At 41.1% G+C, this 15,213-nt stretch overlaps 4 protein-coding genes and 1 long non-coding RNA gene across 6 annotated transcripts; 2 read left to right on the forward strand and 3 right to left on the reverse strand.

Moving 5' to 3' along the window:
• Positions 1 to 260: 260 nt before the first annotated feature.
• Positions 261 to 2,345, reverse strand: LOC129583587 (2-acylglycerol O-acyltransferase 2-A-like). Its single transcript, XM_055475441.1, has 3 exons — positions 2,074 to 2,345; positions 1,344 to 2,006; positions 261 to 870 (listed from the first exon to the last, which is right to left on the reverse strand). The coding sequence occupies exons 1-3, from the start codon at positions 2,076 to 2,078 to the stop codon at positions 513 to 515; spliced, it is 1,026 nt and encodes a 341-aa protein (XP_055331416.1). The 5' UTR covers positions 2,079 to 2,345; the 3' UTR covers positions 261 to 512.
• A 149-nt stretch (positions 2,346 to 2,494) lies between these two features.
• LOC129583585 (eukaryotic translation initiation factor 2D-like) lies at positions 2,495 to 5,829 on the forward strand. Its single transcript, XM_055475438.1, has 8 exons — positions 2,495 to 2,704; positions 2,940 to 3,742; positions 3,967 to 4,081; positions 4,145 to 4,300; positions 4,418 to 4,558; positions 4,626 to 4,817; positions 5,004 to 5,302; positions 5,507 to 5,829. Exons 1-8 carry the CDS (start codon positions 2,649 to 2,651, stop codon positions 5,566 to 5,568), a joined length of 1,824 nt encoding a protein of 607 aa, XP_055331413.1. The 5' UTR covers positions 2,495 to 2,648; the 3' UTR covers positions 5,569 to 5,829.
• On the reverse strand, positions 5,613 to 11,768 carry LOC129583586 (photoreceptor-specific nuclear receptor-like). 2 transcript variants are annotated; one of them, XM_055475440.1, is made up of 7 exons: positions 11,453 to 11,768; positions 9,969 to 10,155; positions 9,247 to 9,350; positions 7,310 to 7,486; positions 6,860 to 7,080; positions 6,336 to 6,670; positions 5,613 to 6,008 (listed from the first exon to the last, which is right to left on the reverse strand). In XM_055475440.1, the coding sequence occupies exons 1-7, from the start codon at positions 11,505 to 11,507 to the stop codon at positions 5,876 to 5,878; spliced, it is 1,212 nt and encodes a 403-aa protein (XP_055331415.1). In that variant the 5' UTR covers positions 11,508 to 11,768; the 3' UTR covers positions 5,613 to 5,875. The 2 variants fall into 2 exon arrangements, with proteins under 2 accessions (XP_055331415.1, XP_055331414.1); XM_055475439.1 differs by having other exon boundaries at positions 6,336 to 6,724.
• Positions 7,979 to 10,315, forward strand: LOC129583588 (uncharacterized). The gene is made up of 3 exons (XR_008689799.1): positions 7,979 to 8,403; positions 8,468 to 8,722; positions 9,928 to 10,315. It is a non-coding gene; the product is annotated as an uncharacterized LOC129583588 (long non-coding RNA).
• Positions 11,769 to 12,800: 1,032 nt separating the features above from the next.
• LOC129583694 (uncharacterized) lies at positions 12,801 to 14,928 on the reverse strand. The gene is made up of 4 exons (XM_055475621.1): positions 14,033 to 14,928; positions 13,795 to 13,974; positions 13,257 to 13,446; positions 12,801 to 13,137 (listed from the first exon to the last, which is right to left on the reverse strand). Exons 1-4 carry the CDS (start codon positions 14,465 to 14,467, stop codon positions 13,019 to 13,021), a joined length of 924 nt encoding a protein of 307 aa, XP_055331596.1. The 5' UTR covers positions 14,468 to 14,928; the 3' UTR covers positions 12,801 to 13,018.
• Between the last annotated feature and the right edge of the window lie 285 nt (positions 14,929 to 15,213).

Below are 15,213 nucleotides of genomic sequence, written 5' to 3' on the forward strand. Positions count from 1 at the left end.
AGCAGTATGTAAATAACAAAATGATAAGTAATCGTTTCATTGATTTTTATATATCGGATCGAATCGCAATAGCTGCCACTTGCCATCTGCTGGGTTTTTTCGCAATGTTAAAGTGATTAATATTAAATGTAATATTAATTACTTGGACTAAACTGTAATTCGAAAATGCACTGTTCATTGTCCAATGCCAAAACAACTCACGTACTGTTGAAAACAGTGGGAAACGTGCACGTCGAAAACGCGCAAACATCCTTTCAACAAGCGGGACATTCTGTAACTCAAATTTCTCTTTAATTCAGTTATAGACGTAAACGTTAGTTTTGAACAAAAAGTTTCAGCAGAACCGCCCCGTTGAAAATGGAAGCAACAAAAGTCATAAAACAAATTATAATGCATTGATTGCTAATACACCATATACTTTTAAAAAACTTAAAACCATAGGAAGCCAGTCCAATAAAACATTTTTTACAATACTGACACATCACTTCACAATACATACCGGTTTCAGCATTTCATTCAACAAATTTTATCGACAGCTCTTTGTAGCCGAAATGAGCCTTATGTTCATTGAAAAGTTTTTCCAGCTCGCTCATGTAAGTTTCATGAAGAGCATCAATCTTCTCCTGGGACGGATTTGCATCCTTCTCCACAGGAATTGGCTTACCCACCACCGTATTAATCGGGACACGATACGGGACTAAACCGATGTTATAGTTGAAGATACCGCGACCAGCGAAGAGGATGGGGGCAAATCCAAACAACTTCTGCCACCATCGCTGAAAGAGTCGTGTTTTGGACCCCGGTCCATTCTTTAGAACCAGATAATAAATGTCGTTTTCGCCAAACGAGTACACGGGAACCAAATGAGCCCTGAAATATGAGAGGTTTGACGTGTAATGTTCAACAATCGTGCAAGACGAAGAGTGAACTCCATTTAATAACTTTTAAATTTATTAATTAGAGTTATCTTTTGAATAAAAACACTACCAAGATAAGTTCCACCTTCAAATGTTTCAGATAATTCGAACGTTTTCAAGTATTCAACAAGGTGCTGGAATTGCTGTGAATAAATCACTGTTTAATGAATCAACAATTACTACCAAGTTCCGCAGAATCTAAACCTGAATGCTAAAATAATCAACTTATCCTGAAAATCCAGGAAAGAAAACGATTACTGTTACCATAACTGAACTTTTCTAAGCTGTAAATCAAGCAAACGTAAACCAAGCCTAATATACCTAAAATCAAGCCATTTTTTTACGCATGTAACAACAAATGAAATATAATTCAAAACCCAAAGTCAAAACGGGATAAGGCCTGCAAAAACTAAAACATTAACTAACCCATGGCGGAGTGCCATTTTGACGAAGCCTTTGCGGTTCTTGAGAACAATCGTCGCTTCGCCTGGATTGGCATCCATCGACTCCTTGGCTCCTCCAATAACAATAATAACGGCATTTCCTTTGCCTTTCAAAATATAATCAATGCTCTGCCGACTAACGTCGCAAATTCCGAATAAAGTCAGCCATTCGCGATACATGGGGAACTGGTGCAGCAGTTTCAGCGTGAGCAAGTATGGTCGGATACCAGGAAATTTCTCCGAAAAGCCCGTCGCTTCCGTGCTGAAATTGACAAAGCCACCCATGCTCATCACTCCATGCGGATGGTACCCGAAAATGTAGTTGTTCTCCGGACTGAGCTCGGCAGTTTTTATCAAGGTAACCGGGAAGAAATCCCGCAGATATCGGTTGGACTTCAAGCGACGAACCCATTCGAGACGATGTCCGCCGCGACTACTGGCATCCCAATCGTAGATGTACCAGACCATGTAAAGCATCGTTACCCACCAGAATCGGGTGAAAAGCAGGTAAACGAGGAACACAATGGCCGACGCACCACCGAATGCAAACGACAGGAATGCACCGAGCGCCGCAAGGGTTTGCAGTCGTCGCTCCATTGGGACATGCAAAATGTCCACGAATTCCACACCTCCGACAGTGACTTTCCTGCAGAGAAAGTCATTACACTTTGTAAGTAAGTTCCTTGCTGTAAGGCGCAAGGAAACTGCCATACCCCATTTTTTCGCGAGCACTTTTTCTTTTGCGTCGTTCCAAAGGAATTTCACGATCAGTTCCAAGGTCTGCAGCTTGGGTTGCTGTTATAAGCTTCACCCTCGGCAATGTAACATCTTTCAGCCGGAAAAACTACGGATTATTGAAGCTATTGCCAGTGGTTCCAAAGGTGAAAGGTACCACTAATTGGCAACTTTTTAGGTAGATATTTTATCGCCAGATGAAACTTCTAATTAAGTACTTCGTGCAAGTTGTGCTTGTTGTTATCTTTTCGTCGACGTCAGCTGATAGCCTGGAAAAGCTACGAAATGTACTTAGCTACGAAACCGCCACGGTAGGTGGTTAACGCTAACGTCCAACCAGATATTGCGGCAGTTACGTAGGCGGCTACAGGAGTAGGCTGCTTGTCTCGCCGAGCCGTAGGTGTCTGACGAAAAATGGTCTTTTAAATTTTAAAAACAAAAAACTACGCATTCAAGAAAAATACGAGTAGATTCCTTTTGTTTGACTGCAAATTGTTTCCGGACTTTTGATCGTCGATTACGCCCTAGATTTCGTCAACTTCCGATAATCGAAATGTTCAAACGGCCCCTGAAAGTAAAGTCCCACTCGTCCGTCAAGAAATCAGAAAGGTACTGCACTTGTATTATCGCATTACATCATTTAGAGCTGAAAAATATACACCTTTTTACTTTCAATGAGCCGAAGTTCGTAGCTTGTTTTTGTGTACGAGTATTACGACGACTAAATGACAGAGCGAGTGAACGGTATCGTGTGGCAGAAAATGTTCGCTGGTAGCTAAGATTCAAGAGTAAGTCTTAAGTTTTAACTCAGTTACGTGAGTGGAAACTTACGGACTTGTTTCAGAAAGCATCTGCTTGAAGCGATTTGCATTGTGCATAATGGACTGAAACCCGACGATCTGCGGAAATCCATCTTCCCCGATGGAGAAGATATCCTCTGCCTGAAAATCGAAACCCTCCCTGGCCTCCCAGCAGAGCCCAGCCCTGGGCCAACCAAACCTGCGCCAAATGCTCCGACATCGTTCCACATCTACTGTGATGCCAAAAAGCAGCCGTTCTTCGCAGCATACGATATCGTTATTAGTCGGATTCCCAAGACGACATTCCTTACCACGTATATGCCCACGGTTTACGCTGTATGGCAGCTCCCTTCACTGGTTCCCTTATCCTTCGTTACACACGGGGAAGTGGTCGTTAAACTGCAGAAAGGAGCCAAATTAATGCTGGCTGGTGCCACACCGACGAATTCCTGTCTAGAAGCGCTGCAGTCGTGTGTGTTTCGCAAAAACGAGGCGTACGCCACTGTGGTGCTGAGCGGTGCGGATTCGGTAGTGGGAGTGGGGCGAATTCTAATGGACAGTGACGATCTGAAGCAGCGGCTGGCGGGAGAAGGAGAACGGCGTGGCGAATTGTTGGAAATGGTGCATTTGGTGGATGATGAGCTGTGGGCTCTCGGGGATAAATCTACCGCTGAAGATTATAGACAAAACTCGCAGTTGGTGACCAAAGCGACAGAACCATCATTGTTGACGGAGGAAAATAATTCCAGCGAGAATGTCACCAGTGCAGCGGATAATTTACCAGAAGCACCAATTCCGGGTGTCAGCAGCGAAGTAGATCGCGGCGGTGACAGCACGGATGTGCAAGGTAATTTAAATGCGCCCGGAAGCTGTTTTCCCTATTTACCTCAGGCGACAAGAATTTATGTTTCTGTTGTTTCAGGTAGATTTGTTTAAGCTCATCTCAGCAACCTTATTGTTTGTATTTTTTTTGCATTGATTTGTTATTGTACGTACAGTACACACATAAAAGGATCAGTGCTTTATATTTTTTGTTAATTACAAAAATACAGACTTACGTCTCTCCAATAGGTGATCCTGATATAGTGTTCCAGAAGATATTCCTGACAACTCTGAAATCCCGGGTTATAGAGACTTCTCTCCCAATGCTAGCCAGCACCCTGAACAAACACTTACTCGAGATCAGGTAACGTAATCCTCAATCTTTGATGACTGCTAATGCCTGTTCTATTGATATTTTTTGTCATAGTCGGCGCATTTCAGATCCACCGCTTGAAATCAAAAACACAAGCTATCGGAAACTTGGCAAATTTCTGGAGGAAATGCAGTCTTCAGGTTTAATAACTTTAATGAAGATTAAGGAAGGAGTTGAAGCTATTGCGGCTGTTGACTGGAAAAACACTCGGTGAGAAACACTGGAATTTTGGCTTTGATTGTATGACTGTGAACTACCAAGTACGCCCAATTGGCAAAATAGATGTAAAAACATTCTTCGGTCTGATATAGGATAAGCTTGTTGCAGGTTTAAAGATATTGAAGTCATACCGGCCGATCCAGTTGAAGCAGCGGATAAAGCGTTGAGAATGCCGACTGCTGTACGTCAAGTCTATATTGTTAATGGAAAGGTCGCTCCTCTTTTCCAGAATGTGCATCAAGAAATGGGGTCAGTACAAAATTAAGAAGGCATTATTTTGGGACTAACATTGACGAGATAAATCTGTTTCGCATAGAAAAGGATTCGAATTTCGGTCTACCGACGCTGTGCGTGATGTAGTCTCGCAGTACATAAAGAGTCATAACTTAGCATCGCCTGCTGATAAAACCGTCATCAATTTGGATAAATTACTTGTCGATCTTCTCCTGACAAAGAGTATGAAATTCGAAGGAAATTGGCCAATGAAATGGGGAGAAGTTTTTGATAAGTAAGTGGTGTAAAGTTGAGGATGCCAGCTGAATCGTTCTGCAGTCTTTAAGTCGTATCGTTTTCGGTTAAACTGCAGCTGCTTTCAGTTAACGGATGGGATTTTATTAAGGTTTTTTTTATAAGTTTGTCTTTCTGTTTTTCACGATTTTTAAGTATGTGTATAAATTTGGTATCTTCATGACAGAATTCTCAAAGAAATGTCCGTGAATCATGAAGTCGTCTTCACAAACGGAACTTCCTCGGAATTGAAAGGGAAATTTGTACCCCTTGAAGTGAAAGTGGAGAAAAAGGCTGGCAACAAGCTGGTGACGGTGGTGCGACATTTTGAAGGGTTGGGCATGGATCCCTTAGCGATCTCTCGAGACTTGCAGCAAATAGTGGGAGCGACCGTGGGAGTGCGCGAAGAAGGTGGTCCCAATAATATTACATCCTGCGTCACCATCCAAGGCGATCAGACAAAACTCCTCCACAAATATTTCTTCCGTATGTAGCAGCTTTGAGATGTCTTCGATTTGCGTGGTTCACGTACAGAACTTATGTCGCATTTCCTTATGGGCTACTAAATGTTACCGTATGTATCATTTGAGTCAGTTGACTAGCGTTATTCGTACGACGTAATCCATTAGCAAGTGGCAGCTGTATTAATGTTAGCTTCATTCGAGACTGACGCCTGTGGTTTTGTTTCAGAAACGCACTCGGTACCCACGAAATTTGTCACCGGTCTGGAGAAAGCTTCCAAAAAAAGCTGAGCTTTCTAAATTGCTTGCCCATGTGATTCTGCAGGCTTTCTCAGTTTTAATTTTGTTAATGACAGACAGTACAGTACTTTATTTGTATGCAGTCATTGGACTTGACCAATTCCTAGTAAGACAAACTATGACATTGTTATCTGCGGTTATCACCGCACGATTGCCTCAGTACAGGCATATTATATTCTGGAACATTGTCGTTGTGGCTGCTCGTTTTTGTACAGTTGCAGGTTACAAGAAAAAATCAATAAAGGTACAGTATCATCAGACAAATTATTCGGATTAGCGGGTAGCGGTGCCGTTGAGCTCAGCTTTTGTACATGTCGCTGAGGACTTTCTCCATAGGCGTGTTTCCAGTGTAGCGCAGGAAAAAAGCGCTTTCTATTCTTTCTGAAGGTATCTGGCGAAGATAAATGAGAAGCAGAAGGAGTTTCCCGAACCTGCAAAATAACGCACAAATTTTGTTAACATCATCAGGAGTTATCCTTACATTTAATTAGCCCACTCAACCCGGTGCACGACTGATATGTTCGTACATAGTTTATACAGAAAAAAATTAATAAACTTGTGGTTTCGTACTCTATGCGTCACTACACATTGCGCGGTACTTCTAGTGCAGCACAAATTATAAACAAAAATTACAGTGCGTTAGCTTTAAAAATACATAATATTCGTTCTTGGACACTGGACATCCGCCAGTTACTGCGTTCGATATTAATTTTGTCAGTGTGGGCTTTCATGCAACAATACATGCCATAAATACATACCTGGCTGGCTGTGCGGGATGATTTATGCGAACATGCTGTCCTAACATGATCTGGGCTTGATCCTGCAGATTTTCCACTTGTGCTGGTTCTTTCAGGCCTTTGGCATCCGGCTTGAACAGTACGACGGCCTTTAGACAAGCGAATTCCGCGGGATCCACACTAAGCGCTTTGAAACGGTTGTAAGCATCAGTTAAGTTCTTCCAGTCCAAACTTCCCGTCGACGATGAGGAGATTTTGTCTGAGACGTTGAGCAGGGCACATCCGTCTAACGGAAATGACCACTGCATGGACCACATTACGAATAACTCACTCCAGCTTTCTTCCAACAGAGTGATCTGCAAAGTACCAACGTTTTGGTCTTTGTCCACGGAAACTGTATTTAACGTGACCTAATATAAAGGTCAACAATTTTTACAAGATCGGCGGCTGTAGCGTTAATTTATGCAGCATAAAGATCAACCAAAAAATATTTATACGGCTGTTGCCTGTATATACGGTAATTACACATAAGCGTAATATTGTACCTGGTCACGAAAAGGGAGTGTCAAGAACGAAGGCAGGCTTTTAGCCCATTTGACGGCTGCATACAGCAGACGAACGGCGGTCTCGTAGAGTACGTTTTCCACCGAGCCAAGCGCTGGAAACGGGGGGATATTCGGTGCCGGCAAAGTGGATCCCAAGTGCTGAGTCGATGGGACCGCTTGCAACAAAGAATTGTGCGGGTGCGAACCAAGTGAGCCGCCTTCTGCACATGATTTCAATCAGTAATACTACAGTAGCAGCAGTATAAGGTGTACTTCAACAACACGAACAAAAAAGAGTATCTTCGGTACACCATAGAAACATATACTCGTATAATTATTTTTCGGCTCGGTAAATGGGAAACTTACATTCACAAATCTGCAAGCAGCTCTTATTGTAGGTATTAGGTCATACTACAGACACAAAAAATTCATACGAAATATGGTACATACCTGATGGCCTTTTCGTGCTGTTCGTGCTGCGGAAGGCGCTTCCCGAAGAAGCAATCGTGTTAGCCGAGGGAACAGGATAGAATGCTGCGGCAACAGTGCCCTCCAAAACATTCCGGTCTTCCACCATGTCGTAACGGACTGTTGCTGAATTCCTAGGCTGTCGTTCGTTTTGTACAGCTAGAAACGATACAACTTCTGAGTCATCTCTGACGTTGTCGAGCTTCTTTTGCAAATTAATTCTTTAATAGCTGTAATAATTACAGGATTTTTTTTTATTTTTCCATGGTTTTTATTTGTTAATGGTGTACAGTAGGCGAGTACAACGCAGTTATCTGAGTGAACGAATAAAAACGTGTGTTTAGCTAAGCACTATTAGTATTTGGTAAATTTTAAGGTTAGGGTAGATATTAGATTTTATGAAATTAGCGACACGAAGGTGTTGCAAATCGTTAGACAGATCGGAACAGATTGTGCAAAGGTCAAAGATTTCAAGATGGTGAACTAAGATTTTAATTAATTACCACTAGCGCGTACGTTTTCTGTACGAAGTACAACCTATGACTGTTTTAACCATTATTTTATTATGCATAGCTATCTGTATATCCGCACTCAATCAAGTTAACTAACTCGCATTAAAATTTGTAATTCTAATCACTATATTTAAAACTATCGGTCAATTGGTTCCGAGATTGCGTATTACGGTAGTCGAAAAGCACGTTGCTAAAACCCATGGAATCCCAAAACAGAATCAAAGCAATTAATTTGACAGTTCCACGAGAGCCCCGATTATCTTTCTACCTGCGCAAAGGAGAGACCGATTGAATATATCAGCAGGATGTCTTGTCCATTTTGTCCCGACAACCTAATCTGTGTTCTCTGATGCATCCTGATCCGATTTAGTTCTCATACATATTTTCCTGACGTGCGCACTGCAGCGAAATCCCTTGTAACAAACACTCAGAGCGCGGGTAAACGTCGATGGAGCTGATTGACTGGATGGACCCTATTACACCCAGTTCACTGGAATGACCTCACAAAGATTGGAGAAATTGTGAATGCCACTGTTGATATCGGGGCAGGAGAATGGCTAGACGGTAATATATTGTTGCGAATTTGATTGAGTGAGCTCCTTTTCAAATTCAATCGGGGAATTATCAGTTAGTAGGGTGGATGCAATTATTTTGATCTTTGTCACGAACAGTCCCAGCGGCACGTCGTTGTCTGACATTAGCGGATTCGGCGCACAACAATGCACATTATAGACTGTGATAGACTGTGATTTTTCCACCCACCGGAGTCGGCGACATAATGCACACTACCACCAAACCATGTCAACCACCAAAAAAGCTGATTGTGCTAAAACGGATTCCTTTTGCTCACATCACGACCTCAAAGGGTAGCGCGAAGAAAAAGGTTAAGCTCTTCAATAAATATACACGTTGCGTTTGTAATAAAAAGTCGAAAGATTATCGCTTAAATAACATCGGTGTTTATTGAGCACAGCAAGTGGCACCCTGATGACCATTTTACACCGTATTTATTGTATTCCCAGGGATCTACTGTTTGTAAAAAAGTGTTATACAGTTCGCACTGTACGGTGCATAGATACCTTACATCATAGTGATCATACGCACCGTAAAGACGTGCTCACAAATCACAATTAAGCATTTATTAAATAAAAGTAAAATTTTAATCGCAAAAAAATAAAATCAGCTTGTTCGCAAGATCAATCAACCAAATAGTATACTACACAGCAAGTGCCTTAAAATTTTACAAACTACTGCGGCTTAAACGCATGATATTACTACATTATTGTGTACGTGAAGTACTGGACTTACTATTAGCCATAATACTTCATGATATTACAGTTTATAAATATCTCTTACTTATTATGTGCGATGAATACTTTATTCAAATTTAAAGTAGCTGCACATTACCATCTTTATTCATTCCCATTTGTAGACATTTTTTCAGTCGGCATGCCTGACACTGGTTGCGATGAGCCTTATCAATGTAACATGTTCCAGTTCCCGCTTGACAGCTAAAAAAAGTCAAATTACGGTTTTAAAATTCAAAATTAAAGCCAAGACGAGGTAAGAATTTTATTGCATTGCATATCGTATTTCAAATTCGTAAAAAATAAAATCTCGGCTTCTGGTATGGAAAGGTTCTGTTAACAAGCATGCTTGCAATGAAGGAAAAATCACCTCTTGGTACAGCAGCGTTACTGGGTGATGAGGAGCATAATATAATACAATAATAAAACCGAAGTGCCTTTCCTTATATTTATGGCTCATCTATAGCTCTTTCATATCTTACTGCCACCAAAATGTGAAAATACTACAAAATGTAGTGGATAGTTATTTACAGTAAAGAATTATTACGGCAAACTTGTAAAATGACCAGTCGTCTTTAAAATTGCCGCTGAAATTGTTGTTTGGTTTAACGATCACATATTATCTACAAAATATGACTTCCCGAAATCTTCATAAGCCTGTTTCGCAACGTAGCCTATACTTAATATAAGAATAATATCTATCCAAACAAGTTAATCAGGCCCCATACTGGATTAATCAAAACTCTCTGATGTGTGCAAAACATTTGATCATTCATTTCAGGATATCACAGGTTTTCACCAAAAGGGAGTCATTGGAATTACCGATAAATTAGTTTCCGGCGAACACTTCTCTTGAAGAATCCACTACATCCGTTACATGCTAAGATGCCGTAATGTTTTCCGGAGGACGTGTCCCCGCAGACCATACAGGCTAATCCCGGACTTGATCTGCAGCCAGCGACCACTTGAAGTGGCGATGGTGTTCGAACAGCACTTACCGTTTCACCATCTGCGAACAAATTTGTCACGCTTTAACGCTTCGTTTTAAATAATCTATTACGTTGATGCCAATTTCTTGTAAGCTGATTAGTAAAATGTGGATCATACAATCCTTCTAAAATATTTTCAATCATTCCTGTTGTTTGATTCCATATATGTATATGCGAAGCCGGTTATAAGCGCTTTGATCATTATATAAAATACAAATATGTTGAACAATATTTTGTGCTTGTTCGCTGCGTCGTGAACGAGTATAAATGAATTTTCGTTTAAGTTACCAGGTTAGGAAGCAATCGTTACGACGGTCTAATGGAAACAACAACTGATGGTTGTAATTTTTCTTACTTGTTTGCTTACGTATTTCCTAATAGCAGCATAAAATGGGTAGACGATCGTATTGTCTCACATATAGCAAGCAGTGTGCTTTATTATCCCATGATACTACGTAAAGGTCATCGTCATTGGTTTACGATGTTCGTTTATGTGTATCATGGTTGGAACAAACAACATTACTGGGAAAGCTTGGAAAAAATTTTCCGGCATAGTAAAGCCGAATGAAGTCACTTTTTTGATTTTTCCAAAAACTTAATCTCTGGAACCGTTTACCGAATACTCATATCACAGCTATAAAAGACTACCTATCTTGAAAGGTCAAACATAGATTTGTTCTGCCATACCTGCAGCTTAGAATTAAACTCCACCCTTCATTCCTATTTTAACTTCTTTCCGAAACTTGCATATTTTTTCTTATATCTGCACCCATGTTGCACAACAGCTTACTAGTTATTACTGGTGATTTATTAATGTACTGATAATATGAAGCGTTTGGAGCGTTTCTTCCTACATAGTGCGTTTTGTAAACTGGATTTGAATAAATATTTGTACTTTACAAATAGCAAAGAAAACTTTGAATACTGATTATCTGATCCGTGCTATAAAGGTCAGATCTATGTTTTTGTTTTGTGGAACCCATGCGGCATACATTGTACGACAAGCATTTTGTTAAATTACTGAGCGGTGGAGATCACTTAGTTTTACTGATCGTTTTACTACAAGCAGACTTCAATGCCTGTATTTGCAAGCTTTTCAAAATTCCGTCAATTACCTTCATGTTGGATTTAATCGCCCTTCGTGAGCTAATAAGCATTGCTAATAAGCATTATCATGATGACAAAATTGCCCCCACGACACGGTATGGCAGAGGTGAAGAAGAGAATATTTACCCTGCTGATTCAAAGTTTTGTGATAGTAAAAACGTACTGTATTATTATTAAATTTCTATACTACAATTAAAAAAACTAATTTACCTTCCGAGTCACTAGTGCTGGAACCAAAAGAACCTTTGCCGGTTCGGCAGTCCATGTCTTCCAGATCCACCGTCTTCCGTCTTACAGATATTAACCAAACAGGTATCACCTCGTACCCACCGCGGAATGACAGATCGGGCAGATTCACGCAGATCAAACTACTGCAGCAACACAAAATTAATACTAATTACAACCAAATAACATGGAAGTTTGTTTGACCGCTTCGGCTCGAATGGCGAAGTTGCATTTACAAACTGGCATCACAAAACATGACGAGCGGGGTGCTCGTATCGTTATATGCCGCGCGGGATCGGAAAGGAAAGACCACAGTACGGCGGACATGTAACAAAGCTGTACATAGTACATAACCGGTCGGCAAGTTCCGGCAAAGTATCTTCCTTTTGAGCCTTCCAGCCTTCCCGAGATATGTTCCTGCCTCTTATCGTGATTGTCAACTCCCTAATACGTCAGATATATCCCCCGCTCAAGTGAATCGATCTTGATCGTGATTCTTTATTTGTCATTAATCTAATAATCCATTGCGATGATGCAGATTAACGCGTCTAACCGTCTAACCGACAACATGCAATTGCTGTTGGATAATGTATTAAAAGCGAGATTGATTTCAATAGTTGACGCTTGATAAGATTAGTTCATGCCATGAAACGTTGCCGGAGCCGCAACTGTGCATGCGTATGTCAGAGTGGCCGACCATTCTGTACTGAGGGAAATGACAATTAATTTCAAGAGTATGAACACTCTTTTATTTCACGCCGTTACTCATCTACATACTTATTTTATTAGACCCCCATCCAAAGCAATTAGTTAACTCATGTGATAACATCCTGGATAATGGAAAATGCAAACCAGTTGGAAGTGTTGCGGCACTGTGTCCTGCGCAACCCGAATTGTATCCAACCGCATCCTATCCAGAATTTTCTCCCATCGCGACAAACAGGGCCATGGATACATCAATTACCAGCGAATCTTGACTGAATCAAAGCCGATTAAACGCTACAGTGATTTCATTGCCGCACTTGTCGTGAACTCTATCCCGCAATTTACAGCCGCTAAATTCTATGCAAAGTGCCACTGCCATTGATAAGGTTACACTTTTGGACACCATTCTTCACTTCACCAAAGGGCGTTATGCAGTGCTCTTGAAGGATATGTCAACTCCTCGTCTCCAAACTGCAAACCTATGATGCGATGAAAATCCTCGAATATGCAGACGTATTATACCGCCAAAAGATAACCACCGCAATACTACTGCTTAATAACGTCAGTTCATTTATGTAAAGGTCAATCAATCGTTGTTTTCACGTGTTCTTCGTTTCTTGTGGTCACAGTCAAAGAGCCATCCGAAAGTTAGTTTTCTTTTTAACTAAAATCCGAAAGAACCAAACAACCTGTCATGGAGTGTCATTACGTTTCTCGGGCTAACTAACGAAGAACATAAAGCGATTATTATACTGAAAAGAATTCAAATGTGACACTGTCTCAAACTCAGAACTAAAAGCGTCATAATAAAACCAGCGGCATTTATTATATCGATTTTTGCAATTTCTACTGGTCCAGTATGTCGTACTCATCAGGCTCATCGAAATTTCCAACAGAATCATCGCTCTGTGATAATGCATCGTTCTCCCAATCTTCATCTTCATCCGCCGCTCCCGGCACCAGATCTACAACGCAAAATCAAATAATGCAAAAACTGAGTTGTCATCACCTAAAATCATACCAAAACAGGAGAGTATGAGTCTGTACGACACACTCAATAATTACGCACAAATTACACACTGACCTGTGTTTTGTTGAGTTTCTTGTTGTTTTCGCTGTTCACGCTTCTCCTGTTGGACTCGCAGGCGATCCTGCCGACGGGCATTGATGGCGCGATTAATTCCGAAGAATTCGCAAAGCTCTTCGTCTCGGTCGCGGTTTGGCTGCGGCTTTAGTTGGTCCAACGTCAACATCCGCTCCACGTAATAGCATACCTAAATTAATTAAATTTTAAAACGCGAGCATACTGGCTACGGTTTAATCAAAACCATAAAAGCCGCACAAACAAAAGTGCAAATAGTAGACATCATAGTGACAAAAAGAAGAGACCACAGCAAGACGAATGTAAATTGATCGTTATTGAACCAAGACGGAATACAGCGATACAAAAAGCCGATTTGAGTGAAAAAGGCCCGGAAATACATATCCACATCAAACGTGGACAAATGTATCAACTATGTAAATTTCCGATCTCTAAAATTAAAGTCGCGAATATGTCTGCCCTTTCATATTAATTTGCCGCCTCTTTCGGTAAACTGAGATGGCAAGTTAACGTAACTCACTTGATCGCAGTCGGTAACAGCCAGCGTCCATCCAGGTTTTGGCTGAATCTGATAATGCTCATTCAACACTTTTGAGACAGTCTGCAATTCGTCGTCCAAGATGAACCGCATTGTGCCGGTAATCGTGCCCAGCGCAAAGCTTCCCGGGACCACATAGATGAACATTTTCTGCTGTTCCTCCTGGAAAATCTACATGTAAAACATGTAACGTGGAAGAGCATATGATCGAGAAACACACCTCCGAGATAAATCTCGTCATCACCACAAATTCCGCTGTCGACTCTCCTGGTTGCATTTCCGCGCTCTCTTCCACGGGCTCTTTACCACAGACAACGATCAGCTGCAGTTTGGAAATATAGATTAACGTCAACTCTGTAAATTTCTGCTGAGTATGCAGATCTTTAACGACACGATAGACTTCCGAAACCGACTGGTTATGGTCCGAACGGAGACTCCAGCCGGCCTTTGAGACGGCATCCACAAACACCACAGGCGACGGAATGGACTGCGGGATTCCGCATTGTTTTCCGGTGATGGTTATCAACTCGATGTCTTGCAGCTTTACTGCTTGTGGTTGTCCGATAGACTGGCCATCTACAGTCTGCTGAAGGCTTCCACTTCCTTGTTGGTTACGGCTTGTTTCTATGTTCGCATCGATGTCCATGGGTTCCATATTGCAGTAAAGGGCTGAATCAGTTTTCAGCCGTAAACGGTAAACCGTAGTCAAATTTCAAACGCCTGCCTTATGTGTAAATAGGAAACGCTGTTAAAACAGCGATAAAATACTTGGTTTTTTATTATTCCGAAAACTTATTAACAGTAAGCGCTAATAACAATAACAAAACGATGCGTTTTGACACTTAAGTGATCTAAAGGTAGGGAATCCGGGAAAACGAGCAATAATTACAAGCTTCATACAAGCTGCTATGGTACAACACGACTGCTCACCATATCGGTCCATCTCGTATTGTCCTAGCACCATTGCGCCTTCACTGGTACTATGGTTGTAAGTACTTAGCAAGAAGAGTTTGTTATTGTCGCACAGGCCCGACTCGCACTACCGGTAGCTTGAAGATTCGAGCGGCAGTTGTCGAGAAAGAACAAACTGCACAGTTTCAAGAAATCAAACTTCAGAATTTGATTTTTGAAAAACATACAGTTATAATTTGTACATTCACACAAGACACACTTGCCAATGTCGTCAATTAAAATACTCGTGGTACATACGTAAACCAGAACTTATACCGTCCGAAGGCGTCCGTATTACTGTATACTGAAGCAGTACCGCTCTACAACATTACAGACCGAACTGTTTTATATCTGTATATAATATTCCACTTTGTAGCCTAAAACAATTAATTGTATAATATCATTCTAGTACTACATCTATCACTAAAATTTTTTATTTTGATTCAAGGG

Source organism: Paramacrobiotus metropolitanus, unplaced genomic scaffold, assembly GCF_019649055.1.
Source record: "Paramacrobiotus metropolitanus isolate TYO unplaced genomic scaffold, Prichtersi_v1.0 Parri_scaffold0000011, whole genome shotgun sequence".
NCBI lineage: Eukaryota > Metazoa > Tardigrada > Eutardigrada > Parachela > Macrobiotidae > Paramacrobiotus > Paramacrobiotus metropolitanus.